The sequence below is a fragment of the Felis catus genome, chromosome D4 (assembly GCF_018350175.1).
Source record: "Felis catus isolate Fca126 chromosome D4, F.catus_Fca126_mat1.0, whole genome shotgun sequence".
In the NCBI taxonomy this organism is placed as follows: Eukaryota; Metazoa; Chordata; class Mammalia; order Carnivora; family Felidae; genus Felis; species Felis catus.
The window spans coordinates 56787051-56806751 of record NC_058380.1 but is presented as its reverse complement, the minus strand read 5'-3'; the positions used below and the strand labels follow the sequence as shown (position 1 = coordinate 56806751).

At 42.6% G+C, this 19701-nt stretch overlaps 1 protein-coding gene across 2 annotated transcripts; it reads right to left on the bottom strand.

Moving 5' to 3' along the window:
* Nucleotides 1-1042: 1042 nt before the first annotated feature.
* CD4H9orf131 (chromosome D4 C9orf131 homolog) lies at nt 1043-17984 on the bottom strand. 2 transcript variants are annotated; one of them, XM_045042965.1, is made up of 4 exons: nt 17719-17984; nt 9015-9112; nt 4944-5018; nt 1043-4540 (listed from the first exon to the last, which is right to left on the bottom strand). In XM_045042965.1, exons 3-4 carry the CDS (start codon nt 4956-4958, stop codon nt 1061-1063), a joined length of 3495 nt encoding a protein of 1164 aa, XP_044898900.1. In that variant the 5' UTR covers nt 4959-5018; nt 9015-9112; nt 17719-17984; the 3' UTR covers nt 1043-1060. The 2 variants fall into 2 exon arrangements, with proteins under 2 accessions (XP_044898900.1, XP_006939321.2); XM_006939259.4 differs by lacking the exons at nt 9015-9112; nt 17719-17984 and having other exon boundaries at nt 4944-5203.
* Nucleotides 17985-19701: the final 1717 nt, after the last annotated feature.

Sequence of the window (19701 nt, the reverse complement as noted above, 5' to 3'; positions counted from 1 at the left end):
TACTTAAAAAAATGTTAAATTTTGGTACAGTAAAAGTCACCTTAAAATTTGAAAATAAGCCACAGATTGGGGAAAATATTTGCAGTATGCATAATAGGTTGATATCTCTGGTAAGCAGGATAATATTCCTTCCAAGATGTTCACATCCTAATCCCTGTAACCTGTAAATATATTATTTTACATGGCAAAGGAATTAAAAGTTGCAGATAGAATTAAGATTGCTAACCTTAAAATAGGAGGACTTTAAGATAGGAAGAGTATCTTGGATTATTCAGATGGACCAAATGTAATTATTAGCATCCTTAAAATTGGAAGAGGGAGGCAGAAGAGTGATGTGATAAGAACTTGACTTGCCTTTGCTAGCTTTGAAGATGAAGAGGGCCAGTAGCCAGTGAATGTGGGCAGCCTCTAGAAAGTGGAAAAAGACAAGGAATGGATCTCAGTGCCTACAGAAAGGATTGCAGCCCTGCCAACCTTGATTTCAGCTCAGTGGGACATGTCAGACTTCTGACAATTTGTTGTTCTGTGGTAATTTGTTATGGCAGCAGTAGAAAAATGGATAAATATAAACAGGCAATTTTAGAGGAAATCCAGATGGCTACTAAACATGTGAAAAAGCATTTGTTTTTGTGGTCCTGGGAATGGATGAACTCACCTAGGGAGAGAAAGAGCAGAGGGCTGAGAAGAAATGGTTCGACGTGTAGAGAACTTAGGGATCAAATGGGTGAAGAAGGGGACTTATACCCAGGATCAAGAACAGCTGCCTGGACTCAGACTAATTGTGTCCATGTGAATAGATGTATTTTTTTTCTGTTCATTCGATGTGAAGTTTTTCTCAAGAGCAACATTGGACTGTGTTCCCCTGGTCTCCTTACAGGCTTACCCTGTAGAACAGGGGTGTGTGGATTCCAGGATGATCGTCTGTGAAGGGCTTGAGAAGTTAAGCCTACAAAATCCTGATGGAATATAGCTATAGTAGAAGTTAATAGGGAACTGACATTCCCAGTCTGCCAAACTCCAAAGACGACATGAGTGGAATTTATCTAGTTCACCTAGTTTATTAGGATTTCCTCTGTCTCCCTACCCCACAACTGGTTTGGCTTTGGGTCTTGTGGTATTGGGTGCCAGTGCTACCAGCCTTTCCTTTGCTTACTGGATTTGGTGGGCAGGGGCCATGGGTACCTAGAAACTTGGCTAACATTCTTGGGAGACCCCTCGTAAGGGGAACCTGAGGTGTGGGGGAGGAGAGATGCTTTTCCATATGGGCCCAGGGACAGCGCTTAGAGTGTTGAGGGGTCAAGATGTCACCAGCTCCCAGCCCTGCCCCTTGATGAATTTGGGGACCTGCTGCCTTAGAGTGAAGCTGCTGAGGGAGAGCAGCAGTGTGTTGAGAGCTCTGGTCCTTGTGCTGAGATCTTTGGGAAAGTCTGCTTAAAGAGGCTTCCTTTACTCTTCCAACATGGGCTGGGTGGCTCTTCCCCATAACTGTGGATGACTCCAGTCTTACATCCCCTCCTCTATGGTCTCCTGCTTTGGGTTTTCTGGGGCTCTCTCTCTTCTTGGCTGAAGATAGGGCTGAAGCCTTGTTTCTTTTGCCTGAGGCTGGGACCTTAGGGTTTGAGGGCTTGCCCAGGCCTGGGCAGTTCTCACCAGCCTCCATGAGAATATGTGGCTCTTGGGATGAGATCTGGGCCACCATCTTCACTTTCATTCTTTCTTCTCTCTGAGACCCTTGTTCTGCCCTGCTAGACTCTTGTGGCTGAGGCTGGGAAGAAGAGTGGGAGTGGTAACAATGGGAGACCTGAATAGGTTGAGTTACTGTGCTCTGAACTTTTGGGGGATGACAGCTTGAAGAGTGGGGGCACAAATTAGAGGGATGAATCTGCTGTGGGGGACAGGAAGAGAGTCTCCAGGTGCCTAGAGTTGTGGAGCTTAGGGCAATGGAGCTGCCAGATGAATGACTTGGGTCAGGGGATCTGAAAGCAGGGCTTTGCTGCAGTTTTTTCAGCCTGAGTTCCAACTCTCTACTCCAGTGCCAGGGCTGGATTCCAGAGTGGGTGGGCACCTCTGGGACAGCCCCTCCCTGGAAGGATGGAGTTTCTACTTTAGCCCCTGGGAAGAGCTCTTTCTTAGGTAGATCAAGCTGGTTGGGCTCAGTTTTCAGAGTTTTACCTAAGGTGGAAGGCCAGGGTATTGGCTCTAGGGGATCCACTGCTGGAGGGTTGGACCCCTGGGGGATACCTCTTGGTTGCACATTCTTCCACACAAACTCAAGGTCAGTATGTAGATCTGGTAGAGGAGCAGAGACTGAGTTGGTGGTTGGGGCTGGGAGCTCAGTGGCCCAGCAGTTGTCTCTCTGCTCCACAGCTTCCCCTTTAGGCTTACAGGTACATTGGTCTCCAGTAGGCTCACTTATGGGAGACTTTGACATAGAGTTTGGAGGTGGGCTGGGAATCCACAGTGGGGACACAGGAATACAACAGATCTTTTTCTGCTCCTTATCCTCCACAATAGGCTCAGAGTCAGACAGGGCTCCCAAGGATCTGACTCCATGTGGGTCTTGAGGTAAGCTGTGAGCTGGGATCTCAGAGGTCCAGCAGTTCTTTCTCCTTTTTATGTCCCCACATGTAGCCTCAGAATCAAACAGGACCCCCATGGGGCTACCTCTGAGGGGCTCCATTGTAAGAGCTGGAGGTGAGCTGAGGGCCAGAGATGGGGGCTCAGAAGCCCAGGAATTCCTAGAATACTCAATGTCTTTCCATGCAGTTTCTGATCTAGTGAGGCCTCCCCTAGGATTGATTCTGTGGAGTTCTAGAATGGGAGCTAGAGATGGGCTATGGGCAGGGTCTGGGGACTCAGAGGTCCAGAGGTTCTTTCTTTGTCCCTTGGTCTCCCACATGGCTTTGTATTCAGACAAGACTCCTTGGGGACTCAGAGAGGATGAGGGAAGACTGGGAGAAGAAACTGGGTCTGCAGAGATCCAAAGATGTTCTCTACTCTGCCTGTCCTTCCATGGAGTGTGAGATCTTGGTGGGACACATGCAGGACTAGTTGCATAGAGCTCTGGGTTGAGGTCCAAGGCTGGAGACTTAAAGGCCCAAACGTTTCCTGAATCTTGTCTGTGTCCTCCCTGGAGCTTATATCCAGATGGATCACCCAGAGAACTGCCTCCCTGGAGTTCTAGCAGAGGATCTAGGGGATGGCAGGGGCATGGCATTGGAGACCTAGAGGTCTGAGAACTCTCTCTCTGACTTATGGTTCCCCAGAAGTCCTTAGGTGCAGAAAGTCCTTCAGGGATGACTTTCTGGAATTCTGACAGAGAATCTGGGGGTTGGCAGGGAGCTGGCATTGGAGGCTCAAAGGCTTGAGGACTCTCTCTATGTCCTATGGTTCTCCACTGAGTCTTAGATCCAGGTGGAACTCCCAGGGGGCTGGTTCCTTGAGGCTCTGTCATGGGGTCTACAGATTGGCAAGGGACCAGGATTGAAGGCTCAGAGATCTGAGGAGACTGTCTTTGCCTTGTAGTTTCCCAGAGGGCCTTAGATCCAGGCAGCTCTTCTGTAGGGCCGACTTCTTGAAGTTCTGGCAGGGAGGCTGGAGTTGGGCTGGGAGCTGGCATTGCTGGCACAGAGGCTTTGGGAGCCTCATTTTGCCCCATAGTCCTCCATGGGGCCTCAAATCTTGTCAGGACTGCCAGAAGGCTAGAAGGATATAGCAGAGAGGCAGAGAGTGAATCTAGAATGTGTTGTTGGAGGCTGGGATCCCGTGGCATACTCCACCAGACCTCAGATGGTGGGGAAAGCTTGGAGGGTCTGGTTCTTTGGAGTTTAGGCTGTAGGTGCAGGGCTTGATCCTCAGAGACCCAAGGGACCTCATTCTGCTGCATAAGCCACTGTGGATATGCCTTAGCACCAGATAGGACTCCCTTGTGGTCCATGGGAAAGGACTTAAGATGGAGTGGTGATGATGGGACAGAAGGGGATGATAGAGGAGGAAGTTGCTGAGGATCGAGGGCCATCCCTTCCAGATCTTCTCTAGTATGGATTTCATGAGTAGGTGGCTGAGTTGGGGAGCAGTACTGGGGAAGCAGCAGGTTGGACCTAGTCAGGAAGGCAAGCTGGTTGAAGAAAACAGAAGGTCCAATAGACAACTTTAGGGGAGAGGGGCCACCTGAGCTCAGGAAGATGGCCTCCAATGACTCACTGTGCAGAGAGGGGAGACCCCAGAAGAGCTGGCTTTTTCTCTGATGTAGATAACTTCCTGTTGCTGTTTTGTGCCTCACAGGCAAATTGGTCAGGATCTGAAATGTGGGGAAGGATCTGGAAGGGCTTGGGGTCTGTGTATGTACTTGCTTTGGTGCCTCTGAGGCTTTGTGGAGGCCCTGAGAACTGCGGGATTGTTGACATGGGACTGTGGTGGCTTGCCCTCCAATGGGAGCTTCTTTGGGAAAAGAACATGGCTTCAGTGGATCCAGAGATGCCTCCTCTTCTTCCTCCTCTGACTTCTGCTTCCACAGGTGATCAAGCAGAAGTGGTAGGCTCTGAGGAGTGGAGAAAGATACTTCAGGCATGAAGCCTTTTCAGAGACACAAGGCTCTGGCTTTAGGCATGAAGCCCTCAATCTCTGTTCCACATCCAGAGGGAAGTTACTTACTTGTCCCCACATCTGTGGTCAATAGTCACTTACCTATCTGGTGTTAATGGCCATTACCTAGCCCATATTTGGAGATCAGCATTCCCTTACATAACTGTACATCTAGGGTCAGTAATCACCCACCTGGCTTCAAATCTGGTGTTAATAATGGTCATTCATCCAGCCTCACATTTAAGGCTTATAGTCAGTCAGTCATTCACTTGTGCTTACATCCATGTCAATGATTTTTCACCTGAACTCACATGTGGTGTCAAGAGTCATTCACCCAGCTGCACATCCATGTCACCCACCTTGCCTTGCATCATGTCTCCAGAGTACCACAGTTGAAACTGTCGCCACCTCCCAAGCTGCCACCATCTCTGGATCTGCCAAATCATGAATAAGAATAGTGTCACCAGATTCCCTGGGCTCTGGAGGCAGTTGCTGCCACAGTGTCTACAGGCCAGGGCATGGGTCAACTGGCCCCAGAGAAGCTCCATGTCCCCTTCAGCCCCAAGCAGGCCTTCTATCCACCATTCCATTTTCCTCCACCTAGTGGCAGTTTACCCTGAGGTCATCACTGCATCACAGAACAAAGAACTCCCATCCCCCCCATGCCTAACAGCATTTTCCCTGAATTTAGAGCCAAAAAATTGCCTCTACCAGGCAACTAGTACTTTGTGACAGTGAAACCTGAGTGATTCCTTTTTGTCTTGATTTCCAGTGCCAGAATTATGCTTCAGGCCTTGTCATTAGGACATGGATTCTAACATCAAACTGCCTTATTCAAATCCTGGTTCTGCCACTTCCTATTTGTGAAATCTCAAACTATTTAATCTTCTAGTGCCTCAGTTTCCTCACCTGTAAAATGGGGATGATATTATTCCTTACCACATAGGGTTGTTTTGAAGGTTAAATGAATAAATTCATATGATTAGGATAGTACATAGTGTATGTTATATTAAAATTTATTTCTTTTAAGGTTTCTGATTACAAGCCATGTTCTATCTTTAATATATCAAGTCTGTCCTCCCTGCCCCCCCTCCACTCTTACTCTCATGTCAGCTATGAACTGTCTTATTTGACTTTAGGTTGTTTGAGATCTTTTTGGCAAGCATTTATGTTAAGGATGCCAGATCAAATGCTCTTGACCATTTTTCTTCATTTGCCCCTCTTTCTCTTAAAGCCAGTACTGTGTTCCATGTCAGCTCTTTCTTTTATTTTTTTATTTTTATTTAAAAAATTAAGTTTATTTATTTTGAAGGAGAAAGGAAGCAGGGGAAGGGCAGAGAGAGAGAGGGAGAGAGAATCCCAAGCAAATTACACACTGTCAGCACAGAGCCCAATGGCAGAGCTTGATTTCATGAACTGTGAGATCATGACCGGAGCTGAAATCAAGAGTCGGGTGTTTAACTGACTGTGCTACCAGGTACCCCACACATCATTTCTTTCTTTTAAGGCCAAATTTTAATCTCTGCCATCTCAGTACAATTTAATGCCTCTCTTCTCATCCCACCCCCATCAAAGGCCAGCTTAGTCTGGAAGAAAGAGTATGGAGCTGAAATTAAAGAGATGGGTTCTCTAAGATAATGTCACTGATAGGCTATGTGATTTTTGGGCAAGAAAGATTTCTCCCATAGGTATCATGAGTTGGACTAGATTCATTCATTCATTGAACATGTATTTAATGAGTGCTTACTATAGATCAGGTATTGTGCTCAGTTTTGAGGAGATAGAAATAGGACAGAGTCTGCACTAAAGTAGGTCCCATTTCAGTGTGTGCATGTGTGTGTATGGCAAACAGTCAACTAATAGACAATTAAAATAGAAATATGCACAGAGTACTATGGGGGCAGAGGAGGATATCTAATCAGCCTGGAGAAGGAGGTTGCTTGTCAGAGGCTGCTTCCCAGAAGAGGTGATTAATAACTTGGTTTGAGGAACCAAGAAAATGAAAGTATATGGAACAAGAGGAGGACAATTCAAGCAGGAGGAACAGCTTGTGTAAAGGTGCTAGGTCAGGTAAAGCATGTATCATTAGGGAAATTGAAGGTATTCCAATGTGTGGAGGTTGGGGAAGCAGTAAGAGATGGACCTGGAAAGATAAATAAGATCATAAAGGGGCCTCAATAACAGTCTGAAAAACAAATTTATCCTGAAGATGATGGGAAATCATTGAAAAGATTTGAGCAGGAAAGTGACAAGATCAAGTGTGTGTCTTGGAAAGAATACTGACTCTAGTGAGGGCAAAGAGATTAAGGCAAGAGGTTAGTTAGGGAACTTATGCTTTAGTATAGGCAAAACATATGATGAGGTCTAAATCAAGGCAGTGAAGGTAAGAATGGAGTATAATGAATTCAAGTAGAATTCCAAAGATATAATTGATTAGACGTCATTGCCAATGGGATGGGGTGGAGGAGAGTGGGAGTTGAGAATGACTCTAGGTTTCTAACTTGGGAAATTGAATGTGTATGTTAGTGCCATTTTACTGTGGTAGAGAACACAGACCTTGGAACCAATTTAGGGCTGGGTGGGGAGAGGGTGATAGACTCCATTTAGATATTTGACTGTGGCAAGAAAAAAACTAGGCAGGAGGCAACTAGATACATAGATCTGAAGTTTGGAAGAGCAGTCCATGGTGAAGATGTAAAATTTGATAGCATATATGTAGCAGCCGAAACAATTAAAGGGCTTAAAAATGACCTACTGATATGTAACATTTGGCTCATTGTGGCCAGCATTAAAAACTGGAGTAGTCAACGCTGTAAAAGAAGTAGATTGTACATAATAATCAATATTTCAAGTTTAAAATATGATAGCACTAGACTCTCATTTCCACAAAGTAAAGGCCATTTAGAGGTAAGTAACAGTGGCTTCCCTTGGAATGTATGTCTGCTTTTCAATGCACCATGGTTCTTACCATGTTCTTATTGTTAATGCCAAGACTAAGGGCTAGTTGCTGTTTTTTCATTGTGCCTATGATTTTGTTTTCTTACATTTGTCCATTTTTACTCATTTGTATTACCTGCCTGGTATTTGAGTTTGCTACCCCTGGAGGAAGAAGGTAAGTTGAGTCCTAATGGGAAACAGAGAAAAATATTAAATACTTATTCTGTGTTAGCTAATTTACATATATGGCAGGATAGTTTACCAAGTTGTTAATTGTTGTCTCCTTGCTCCTTTGCCAAAGGAGACATCCTGTAGTATAAAAAGGTAACTTTGCTCACCTGTCTTGCAAGAATTCTAGGTTTCTTTCCCATGGAATTGGTAATATGTTTTCTAGACCCAAACCAAAGTTTCAAGACACCTAGTCTACAACCTTATCCAAGCTCTTGTGTGGGAAGGGAATTTAATTTAGCTGAGTGTTCTTGAGAAGAAGATGGAGGATGATTGAAAGGAGGAATTGCCCAAGGATAGAAGTGTATTCAGGAATTGAGAAAAGAGATGTAGTGATGGGTTCCATGAGTGACAGGATCTATATAGAAGTCCACTAGGAGGCAGCAGGACTTCTGATGGGGAAACTTGATTTAATGGTTAGGGCACTAAACATCTAGCATATGGTCTTGGGAACTGCAGCAAAAGATGCTAGTTTGCATACCTGGCAGAGACGCTGTGGAGCCACCCTGCCTCTGAATCGTCATAATGGGTTTATACAATGCACATCCACGTGGCAACCAGGACAGAATCAAGACCCAAGTTTCTTTTCTAAGTGGGTTTTTTTTTTTTTTTGAGGGGGATTATTTTCTTAGTCACTGTATGCCATGCTAAAGAGGAAAAAAGCCCCCCCATCATGATTTAATATTGGATGTCTTCCGACTCCAGTAAATGAGATTTTTGAACCAGATTTAACTTTGAAAAATTAAGTAATGTGATGTTCCCTGCTCTTCAATGTTGTGGAACTAATTTATGCTCTGACATTTACTACTCCATTTAATCTTTACAACTCTTTGAAGTAGGTATTGTTATCTTTTTTCACGTAAACAAACTGAGGCACAGAGAGGTTAATATATATTAACTATATAATATACATAGATAAATTAACTAATAAATATACATAGAGCCCAAGTTTGAGAACTCTGGGGAATCATGTGGATATTAGTGACAGAAAATAAAATGCAATAGGAATTATATTGACTCATAACTGAACCATCCAGGATTAGGGCTGGCCAGCTTTAGGTAGTAGGGTTGATGCAGGGACTCAATGCAATGCTATCAGCATTCAGTTTCCACTTCTTGGCTCTCTCTCTGTCTTCTGTGCTGACTTTATTCTTCAGTTTTGTGTCATAGCAGGTTCAAGTGAAGCTGACAATGTGTGGTGTTGTTCTGACAACATTGTGCCTGTGGGTTCCAGTTGGTCATGTATCCATCCCCAAACTACTCACTGAACTGCTCACGGGAACAGAATGCTTCTTCTGACAGGTTGGAGTCACACTCTACCTGCACATGGACTGAGACTGAAGAAGCAGGGATGTGGTAGTTCCTACAAAGGAAACATACTGTTTTCAGAAAAGTGTGTGCATGCTGGTATCATAACAAAATAAAACAGATGTCCACTAGAGCCCTCTCTAACTTTCCCATACTGTTTTCTGGCTCAGCCATGCCATTATCACTTTAGGACCTAAGGCTTGAATTAAAGTGTGAATGCAGATCCTTTGAAGATTGGGGAAGGGGCGGGATGGAGCCCAGGTAAGATCTTGAGGAGGAGGAATCTACTGGAGACCCAAACATCTGTGTTGATAGATCATTTAATGACTCTCAATTCCTAGCCCTTTTCACCTTAGAGTTATTTACCTCTGCTCTAATCCACCTCTGACCATATCTGAAGCCTCATCATTAGGAACTGTTCTGTCTTCTGAAATAGTTTGCCATCCCTCTGACTTCAAACTCTAGACTTGTCCTAAAGCTGCCAATTCTGCAACCTTGTCAGGACATCCATTCATCTTTCTCCTAGTCTATCAACAACCTCTTGCCTTCATTTCCTCCCTCTCTGTGATAGACTTCATGGTCCATCACTTAATCATATCCTAAATGCTTCTCAGTTCTTCCTTTCATTGTTTTTACTGGTCAAAATCCCAATTCTGCCTCTGCCAGACCTGCCCCTTAGGAAGCAGTTTAGCCCTATTAGATAAAATCATACATGTGAGTAAGTTGGTGTCACTATAAATTCATGGTCTACAACTAATGGTCAGCTCCACTATCACTTGAAAAGCATTTATTTATTTATGCCTTCCATTTATTAAGTGCCTAATGTGCACTAGGTATTTTTCGAAGTACTTGAGATACATCAGTAATCAAAACAGGCAAAACTCCCTGCTCATGGATCTTACTTCATTTATTCCTTCAAAACTCTCCCGTCCTACTCAAAATCAATTCAAACTTTCTTCACTTTCTTCATCTGCTCTTGTCCAGGCTCCTAGCACATGTGCCAGACCTCCACTTTTCAAAGAAACCAGAGGCCATCATATGGGAACTTTCATCATTAAAAACTGTTGGATTTGATCTCCTTCCTTCCTGCTACAGTGAAAGGTGTCTCTCTGGGGACATTCTCCGAAGCTAGGATGGATGTCCTTATCCTCCCCTTTCCCACTACCACTTTCCACACTAGATTGTAACTTGTGTTTTAATTATCTGAGGGCAGAGACCTTGTCTATCCAGCCCACTGCTTTAACCCCAGCATCTGCATTTGGTTAGATTTCAGTACTTAGAATGAGCAATGGGTGGGATTTCTTGGAGAGGCACCCCCGCTATGACCTCCTCCAGAGCTTCAGAATTCTTTTCTTAGGCTTCCTAGTGGCCACCGCTTGAGGCATCACTTCTGGGCACTGAAGTCAACTTCCCTGGCTTCCTTGACATGTGGGCTGGGCAGTTAAGCTCACAGCTCAGATTGGGGGAGGGGGTGCTTTTCCAAACACCTAGGGTGAGGCCTCTGGGTGGGGAGGCTGCGCCAGGGACCCCCACCCACTCTCTCCCTCCGCCACGGAGACTGAGGAGACTGAGCATGGATTTCTCCTTTACTGCCTTAACTCACCAGTTGTTCTCTTCCTTTCCCTCTGCCTCCCTCTCTCTTCCCCTCCCCTTCTCCCCTCCTCCTCCACATGGATGTCTCTCATTAAGGGCCCTGCCAGCAGCCCAGCCCTACTTGCTGCATGGACACAGTTTTGTCCAGTGTCCCTGATAGGCCCGGTGTCCTGAAAATGTCTGGATTGGTCAGAAGACAGTGGGACCTCATGGAGCCACTCCTTCAGGAGGGGTCAGTTTCTCAGACTCTCCTTCCTTCAAACTCATCTATAGGAGGAATGATGTCCATGGTCCCTGCACCAGAAAGTTGTTTCTGAGGAGATGAAAGGAACTGTGAGGCTGAGGGGCGCCAGTGGGAATGGTGGGAGGAAGCTCAGCACAGGCCCATTACAGCAGTGTCTGTGGGCTGAGGTGAGGCTGACTCCCGATGGGCAGAGGCCCACCCTGCTGAGGCCTCTAGTAGATAGGCCAGACCCAAGGGTTTTATTTTTTAATTTTTAATTTATTTTTCAAATTTTTATTTAAATTATAGTTAATGTACAATGCAATATTGGTTTCAGGAGTAGAATTCAGTGATTCATCACTTATGTACAACACTCTGTGTTCATCATACAAGTACCCTCCTCAATACCCATCAACCATCTAGCCAATCTCTCACCAACTTACCTCCATCAACCCTTAGGTCTCTATTGTTAAGAGTCTCTTGGGGTCTGGGGTGGCTCAGGACAGGAAAGGACTCTTGATTTCAGCTCAGGTCATAATCTCAGAGTGGTGGGGGAGCCTGCGTGGGGCTCCACAACGAGCACGGAGAATGCTTCGGATTCTCTCTCTCCCCTCTCTGCCTCTCCCCTGCTTGTGCTCTCTCTTTCTCACAAAACAAAAATTAAAAAAAAGTCTCTTGCTGTTTGTTTCCCTCCTTCTCTTTATTTCCCCTCCCATACGTTCATCTATTTTGTTTCTTACATTCCACATATGAGTGAAATCATAAGGTATTTGTCCCTGACTTATTTTGCTTAGCATAATACACTCTAACTCCATCCACATTGTTGCAGATGGCAAGGCATTTCCATTCTTTTGATGGTTAAATAATATTTCACTGTATAATATATACCACATCTTCTTTATCCATTCATCAGTTGGTGGACATTTGGGCTGTCTCCAAAGTTTGGCTATTATTGATAATGCTGCTATAAACATTGGGTGCATGTGCCCCTTCTAATCTGTACTTTTGTATCCTTTGGTTAGTAAATACTTAGTAGTGCAATTGCTGGATCATAGGGTAGTTCTATTTGTAACTTCTTGAGGAACCTCCATACTGTTTTCCAGAGTGGCTGCACCAGTTTGCATTCCCACCAACAGTGCAGGAGGGTTCCCCTTTCTCCACATCTGCAGCAACACCTGTTGTTTCTTGTATTGTTAATTTCAGCTATTCTGACAGGTGTGAGGTGGTATCTCACGGTTTTGATTTGTAGCTCCCTGATGATGAGTGATGAGCATCTTTTCATGTGTCTGGTAGCCATCTGGATATCTTCTTTGGAAAAGTATCTATTCATGCCTTCTGCCCATTTCTTCACTGGATTATTTGTGTTTTGGGTGTTGAGTTTGAGAAGTTCTTTATAGATTTTGGACACTAACCCTTTATCCAACATGTCATTTGCAAATGTCTTCTCCCATTCCATAGGCTGCCTTTTAGTTTTGTTGATTGTTTCTTTTGCTGTAGAGAAGCTTTTTATCTTAATGAGGTCCCAGTAGTTCATTTTTGCTTTTTTTCCCATGCCTTTAGTGATGTGAATAGTAAGAACTTGCTCTGGCCCAGGTCAAAGAGATTGATGCCTGTGTTCTCCTCTAGGATGTTGATAGTTTCCTGTCTCACATTTAGGTCTTTCATCCATTTTGAATTTATTTTTGTGTGTGGTGTAAGAATGTGATCCAGTTTCATACTTTTGCATGTCGCCATTCAGTTTTCCCAAAACCATTTCTTGAAGAGACTATCTTTTTTCCATTGGATATTCTTTCTTGCTTTGTCGACGATGAGTTGACCATATAGTTGTGGGTCCATCACTGGGTTTTCCATTCTGTTCCATTGATTGATGTATCTGTTTTTGGGCCAGTACCACACTGTCTTGAAGACTACAGCTTTATAATATAGTTTGAAATCCAGAATCTTGATGCCTCCAGTTTTGTGTTTCTTTTTCAGGATTGCTTAGGCTGTATGGGGTCTTTTGTGGTTCCATACAAATTTTAGGATTGTTTGTTCTAGCTCTGTGAAAAATGCTGGTGGTATTTTGATGGGGGTTGAATTAAATGTATAGATTGCTTTGGGTAGTATATACATTTTAGCAATCTTTTCTTCCAATCCATGAGCATGGAATGCTTTTCCATTTCTTTGTGTCCTCTTCAATCTTTCATAAGTGTTCCATAGTTTTCACAGTCCAGATCTTTTACCTCTTTAGTTAGGTTTATTCCTACATATCTTTTTTTTTTTTTTTTTTTTTTTTTTGAGAGAGAGAGAAAGCAGAGGGAGAGGAGAAGGAGGAGAGAAAGAGATTCCCAAACAGGCTCCATGAATCCCAACAGGGGGCTCAATCCCAGGATCCTAGGGTCCTGACCTGAGCAGAAATGAGGAGTTGGACACTCAACACACTAAACTACCCAGGCACCCTGGTATCTAATTGTTTTTGGTACAATTGCAAATGGGATTCCTTGATCTCTGTTTCTGTTGCTTTGTGTATAGAAATGCAATGGATTTCTGTATGTTAATTTAATAGCCTGTGACTGCTGAATTCATGTATTAGTTCTAGCAGGGTTTTTTTTTGTTTTTTGTTTTTTTGTTTTTTTTGGTTTTTGGTTTTTGGTGGAGTCTTTTCAGGTTTTCTATATAGAGTATCATGTCGTCTTCAAACAGTGAAAGTTTGGTTTCTTCCTTGCTGATTTGGATTCCCTTTATTTCTTTTTGTTGTCTGATTACCGAGGCTAAGACTTCCAGTACTATGTTAAATAGTGATGGTGAGAGTAGGCATCCTTGTCTTGTTCCTGACCGCAGGGGAAAGGCTCTCAGTTTTTTCCCATTTGAATGATAGCTGTGGGGCTTTTGTATATAGCTTTTATGATGTTGAGGTATGTTCCATCAATCCCTACTTTGTTGAGGGTTTTTATCAAGAAAGGATGCTGTATTTTGTCAAATGCTTTTTCTGCATCTATTGACAGGATCATATGGTTCTTACCTTTTTTTAATGTGTATCATGTTGATTGATTTGCAAATACTGAACCAGCCCTACAGCCCAGGAATAAATCCCACTGGATCGTGGTGAATAATTCTTTTAATGTACTATTGGATTCGGTTTGCTAGTATCTTGTTAAGAATTTTTGCATCCATGTTCATTAGGGTTATTGGCCTGTAATTGTCCTTTTTAGTGAGGTCTTTGGTTTCGGAATCAAGGTAATACTGGCCTCATAGAATGAATTTGGAATTTTTCCTTCCATTTCTAAATTTTGTAACAATTTGAGAAGAATAGGTGTTAACTCTTCTTTAAATGTCTGATAGAATTCCCCTGGGAAGCCATCTGGACCTGGGCTTTTGTTTGTTGGGAGATTTTTGATTACTGTTTCAATGTCTTTGCTGGTTATTAGTCTGTTAATATTTTCTATTTCCCCCTGTTTCAGTTTTGGTAGTTTGCATGCTTCTAGGAATTTATCCATTTCTTCCAGATTGCCCAGTTTGTTGGCGTATAATTTTTCATAATATTCTCTTATAATTGTATTTCTGTGGTGTTGGTTGTGAACTCTTCTCTTTCATTTGTGATTTTACTTATTTGGGTCCTTTCTCTTTTCTTTTTGATAAGGCTGGCTGGGGTTGATCAATTTTGTTAATTCTTTCAAAGAACCAGCTCTTAGTTTCATTGATCTGCTCTTTTTTTTATTTTTATGTTTGTTTGTTTCTATATCGTTTATTTCTGCTCTAGTCTATATTATTTGCTTTCTTCTGCTGGCTTTAGGTTTTATTTGCTGTTTCTTTTCTAAATCTTCCTTATCTGTAATTATGTTGTATTTGAGAACTTCCTTCTTCATGTAGGCCTGTATTGCAAACACTTCCCTCTTAGGACTGCCTTTGCTACATCCCAAAGGTTTTGGACTGTCATATTTTCATTTTCATTTGCTTCTATGTCCTTTTTTATTTCTTTTAAAATTTCCTGGTTAACCCATTTCTTCTTCTTTTTTTAATGTTTATTTATTTTGGAGAGAGAGGGAAAGCACAAACTGTGGAGGGGCAGAGAGAGAGGGATACAGAGGATCCAAAGCAGACTCTGCACTGACAGCAGAGAGCCCAATGTATGCTCAAACTCAAAAACTATGAGGTCATGACCTGAGCCGAAGTCAGATGCTTAACTGAGCAATCCAGGCACCCCAAACCATTCATTCTTTAGTAGGATATCCTTTAACCTCCATGTATTTGTGGTCTTTCCAAATTTTTTCTTATGGTTGACTTCAAGTTTCATAGCGTTGTGGTCTGAAAATATGCATGGTATGATCTCTGTCTTTTTGTCTTTGTTTGTCTGGGAAACTGTCTCTTCATCTATTCTGAATGATAGCCTTGCTGGATGAAGAATTCTTGGCTGCATATTTTTCCACTTAGCACATTGAATATATCCTGCCACTCCTTTCTGGCCTGCAAAGTTTCTGTGGATAGGTCTGCTGCAAACCTGATCTGTCTTCCCTTGTAGGTTAGGGACTTTTTTTCCCTAGCTGCTTTCATGATTCTCTCCTTGCCTGAGTATTTTGTGAATTTGACTATGATATGCCTTGTTGATGGTCGGTTTTTGTTGAATCTAATGGGGGTCCTCTGTGCTTTCTGGATTTTGATGTCTGTGTCTTCCCCAGGTTAAAGAAGTTTTCCACTATGATATGCTCACATAACTCTTCTACCCCTTTTCTCTCTGATCATCTAGGACCCATATGATTCTGATGTTGTTCCTCTTTAGTGAGTCATTGATTTCTCTAATTCTTGAATCGTGCTGTTTTGCCTTAGTCTCCCTCTTTTTTCTGTTTCATTGTTCTCCATAAGTTTGTCCTCCATGTTGCTGATTCACTGCTCTGCCTCATCCATCCTTGCCACTTGTGGCATCCATTTGAGATTTTAGCTCAGTTACATTTTTTTATTTCATCCTGACTAGCTTTTATCTCCACAGAAAGGTTTTCTAATCTATTTCAACTCCTGCTAGTATTCTTATTATCATGATTCTAAATTCCGGTTCAGACATCTTGCTTCTATCTGTGTTGACTAAGTCCCTGGCTCTCATTTATTCCTGTTCTTCCTTTTGGGGTGAATTCCTTCATTTCATAATTTTGAAGGAAGAAAAGGAATTAATAAGGTAAAGTTAAAATTGAAAAATTAAAAACAACACAAAAAAATCAAATAACGGATGCTATATCCTAAGTGTGTTCTGGTCTGGTTGTTGAGAGGAGCTTGATAGATTAGAGAAAAAAGGGAAAGATAAGAAAAGAAAAAACAAACAAAAAACCAGAAAATGTTTGAAAATTTTAAAAAATGAATACAGTGTGGGGCGCCTGGGTGGCACAGTCGGTTAAGCATCTGACTTCAGCCAGGTCACGATCTCGCGGTCCATGAGTTCGAGCCCCGTATCAGGCTCTGGGCTCATGGCTCAGAGCCTGGAGCCTGTTTCCGATTCTGTGTCTCCCTCTCTCTTTGCCCCTCCCCCGTTCATGTTCTGTCTCTCTCTGTCCCAAAAATAAATAAACGTTGAAAAAAAATTAAAAAAAATGAATACAATGAAATAGAATAAAATGAAATGATATAAATAAAAAATAGATTTTGAAAAATTTACCAAAATGTAAAAAATATAGTAGAAAAAATTTAAAGTATTTTTAAAAAAATTTTTAACATGTATTTTTTGAGAGACAGAGAAAGACAGAGCATGAGCAGAGGAAGGGCAGAGAGAGAGAGAGGGAGTCACAAAATCCGAAGCAGGCTCCAGGCTCTGAGCTGTCAGCACAGAGCCTGATGTGGGGCTCAAACTCACAAGCTGTGAGATAATGACCTGAACTGAAGTTGGACGCTAAACTGACTCAGCCACCCAGGTGCCCCAAAATTTAAGTATTTTTAATAGAAATGGAGGATAAAGATAATTTTTTTCTCTTGCTGTATTTAAGAATAAGAACAGAAAAGAAAAAAAGAATTGAATAGATGGACCAACAAACAGACTGTGCTCTCCCTGAGCAGTATTTGCACACCCTCCTTTATCTCCGGCTTCCATCTACTCCCCGCTTTTACACTGTCCGTAACCAAGCCATCAGGTTACCAGGAGGTATCTCCCTCCTGAGTTCTACCTCAGGTGTGGCTGTGTTACCCAATCCCTCACTTCTGAGGGACTGCAGCTTTGACCTGTTCAGACTCTGGGGGAGGGAGCACTGAGCAATGCTCACTGAGCAATCGCCCGCTGGTGTCCTGCCCCCAGGAACGTTTGGGAGACTGTTCTGCTGCCGATGCCCAGAGACTGCGGCTGGGTGCCAACCCACCCCAGAAAAAGTTCACATGATCATTTAGTAGCAGCGTTTTGGGGATTATGGAATCACAACACATCTGGCTCCAGGCCTCCCCCTTAACGTCCTTGTTCCAGCACCCAGCAAATGTGGTTGTTTTCCGGAGCTCACTGGGACCTTTGCCTGTGGGGAAGCCACACAGCGTCTACCAAATGTCCTCCCAGCAGAGGAACCGCCTCTCCGCATGTGGCCCGAGGACCCCAAGGACCTTGCTCTCTGCTCCTGGGGATTCGCCCTTCTCATCAGAGCACTGCCAGGTATTCAGTTGTGGGGTTTCAGACTCTGCACTCCCCATTTATAGAATCTTAATGGAATTTAAACCCTCTCCTTTCTCCTTTCTCCCTTTTATGTTCAGTCACTTGTGTACTCTTTCTTTTCCCTCCAGCTGATTTTGGGCAGGGGGGATGCTTTCCCATACTCTCCCTCTGTCTGTTTCCTCTCTCTGCAAGCAAAAACAGCTCCCTGCCCTTCACGGGTTTCTCCCCCAGTTCACCTCTCCATGCTGCATACCTACTGAGTTCTCTGGTTCAGGTTGTGCAGATTGTTTTGTTAATCTTCAAATCAGTTTTCATATGTGCAGGATGGTTTCGTGTTGATCTGGCTGTATTTCAGGGATGAGAGGGGCAAAAAAACTTCCCTGCTGTTCTGCCATCTTGGTGCCTCCCCCTATACTGATTTCTAACTATGGAAGGTGAAGATTAGGCTTTCACAACCATCCCCGTTTTCCTTCTTCCAAACTCTTACAATATAATTTTTGGTTCGGGACACCTGGGTGGCTCAGTTGGTTAAGTGCCTGACTCTTGATTTCAGCTCAGGTCATGATCTCACAGTTGGTGAGTTCAAGCCCAAGTGACAGCACAGAGCCTACTTGAGATTCTCTCCCTCCCTCTCTGCCCCTCCCCCGCTTAAGTGCACACACATTATTTCTCTCTCAAAAATAAATAAAAAAATAAACTAAAAAAAAAAAAGAAAGTAGGAAAAATTCTTTTAAAAATAATTTTTTGGGCTGCCTGTGTGGCTCAGTTGGTTAAGCGTATGACTTTGGCTCAGGTCATGATCTCACTGTTCACGAGTTTGAGCCCTGCCTTGGGCTCTGTGCTGATAGCTCAGAGCCTGTAGCCTGCTTCAGGTTCTGTGTCTCCCTCTCTCTCTGCCTGCCCCCGCTCACACTCTGTCTCTCAAAAATAAATAAACATTAAAAAATTTTTTAGAATACTTTTTGGTTAAATGTATTTATATTGTATAAATGTGTCAGTATTTATATTAAATAGACTATATAAATATTGCTTACCATTTTGTCAAATAGTATATTCTAATTATGTTTCCTTCTTTGTACATTTTTTTTGTTTTCCTAGTACTCAATTTTCTCATTATCTGGTTTTATATATACCCATAGTCTCTCAAGCCTACTTACCACGTGGTCAAAAATCATCAATCATTTGCAATTCCTTGCCCCATGCCTCCTCCTCCCCCACTTTCTGGGTCTATTAAAGTTGGTGGGATGAATTGGCTTCCTTCCCCTGTCTTCTTCTCTAAGTACTTAAATTCGTTGTTACTTCTGCTCTGCTAAGTCAGCTACCAGTCCTCCATTTCATTTCTGTCTGCCAGAAGCTTGTTTGGTACCTTGTATGTATTACCTCTCATTCTTGTCATCATCAATAGTTTATTTTCTTTTACTTTTAGCGGAATTTTAGGTTAAAGAGAAGATAAACAAATATTTTGATTGACCACGTTTAACTGGAAACCCAATAACTTAATTTTAAACGTATGATAGGACATGCTCCATTTTCTTATTACTATTTACAGGTATTTATATGGAGATTTCAAGTTTTTAACAGAATATATAGTTGTTTTTTTGATATATTTTTGGCATATAGCTATTGTGCCATTGTTCTGAACATAATTGTGTGTATCACTGTGCACTGAAATTGCCTTTGTCAGAGGATTTCCTTTATTTTGTGAAGAGGAAATTCACTAGTATGAGTCCTCAAAGTTGACTGCAGAATGAGGCAGAACTGGTGCCCAAAGTTCAATGAAGGTTATCACCAATGCTACATAAACCTGTTGTGAAAAAGTGTGTTTCTTGGGGTGATAAACACCAAAAGAATGCTCCACAGCAGAGAAGAATGAAAAAGCTATTTGTTGTGTAAAAAAAAAAAAAAAATTCAGTTAGTAAAATGGATAATATCAAGAGAGATTTTTAACAAAATATAGCAAATTTGATGTTTCCTTTCAACAGTCATTTCAACATATAAACAGTATGAACAAATTATTGAGATATCTTTCATCCTTTTTTGGTACTGTCTTCAAAATCCACTGTATATTTTACATTTACAGCACATCTCAATTCAGACTAGCAACATTCCAGAGTCCTCAATAGCCACATATGGCTAGTGACTACCATATGGGGCAACACAGGACTAAATTATGAAGATGGTTCAGGATACTTGTAGAAGAACAAAGTTCCTCAACGTACATTCATCAGTCACATTA

What these genes read in the sequence shown, in the direction of transcription:
- CD4H9orf131 (XM_006939259.4), bottom strand. Translation starts at nt 5,174, where the DNA reads ATGGAATGGTGGATAGAAGGCCTGCTTGGGGCTGAAGGGGACATGGAG. An exon ending in GAGACATGATGCAAGGCAAG is followed by an intron (nt 4,541 to 4,943) that starts GTGGGTGACATG and finishes TCCACTCCTCAG; the next exon opens with AGCCTACCACTTCTGCTTGA.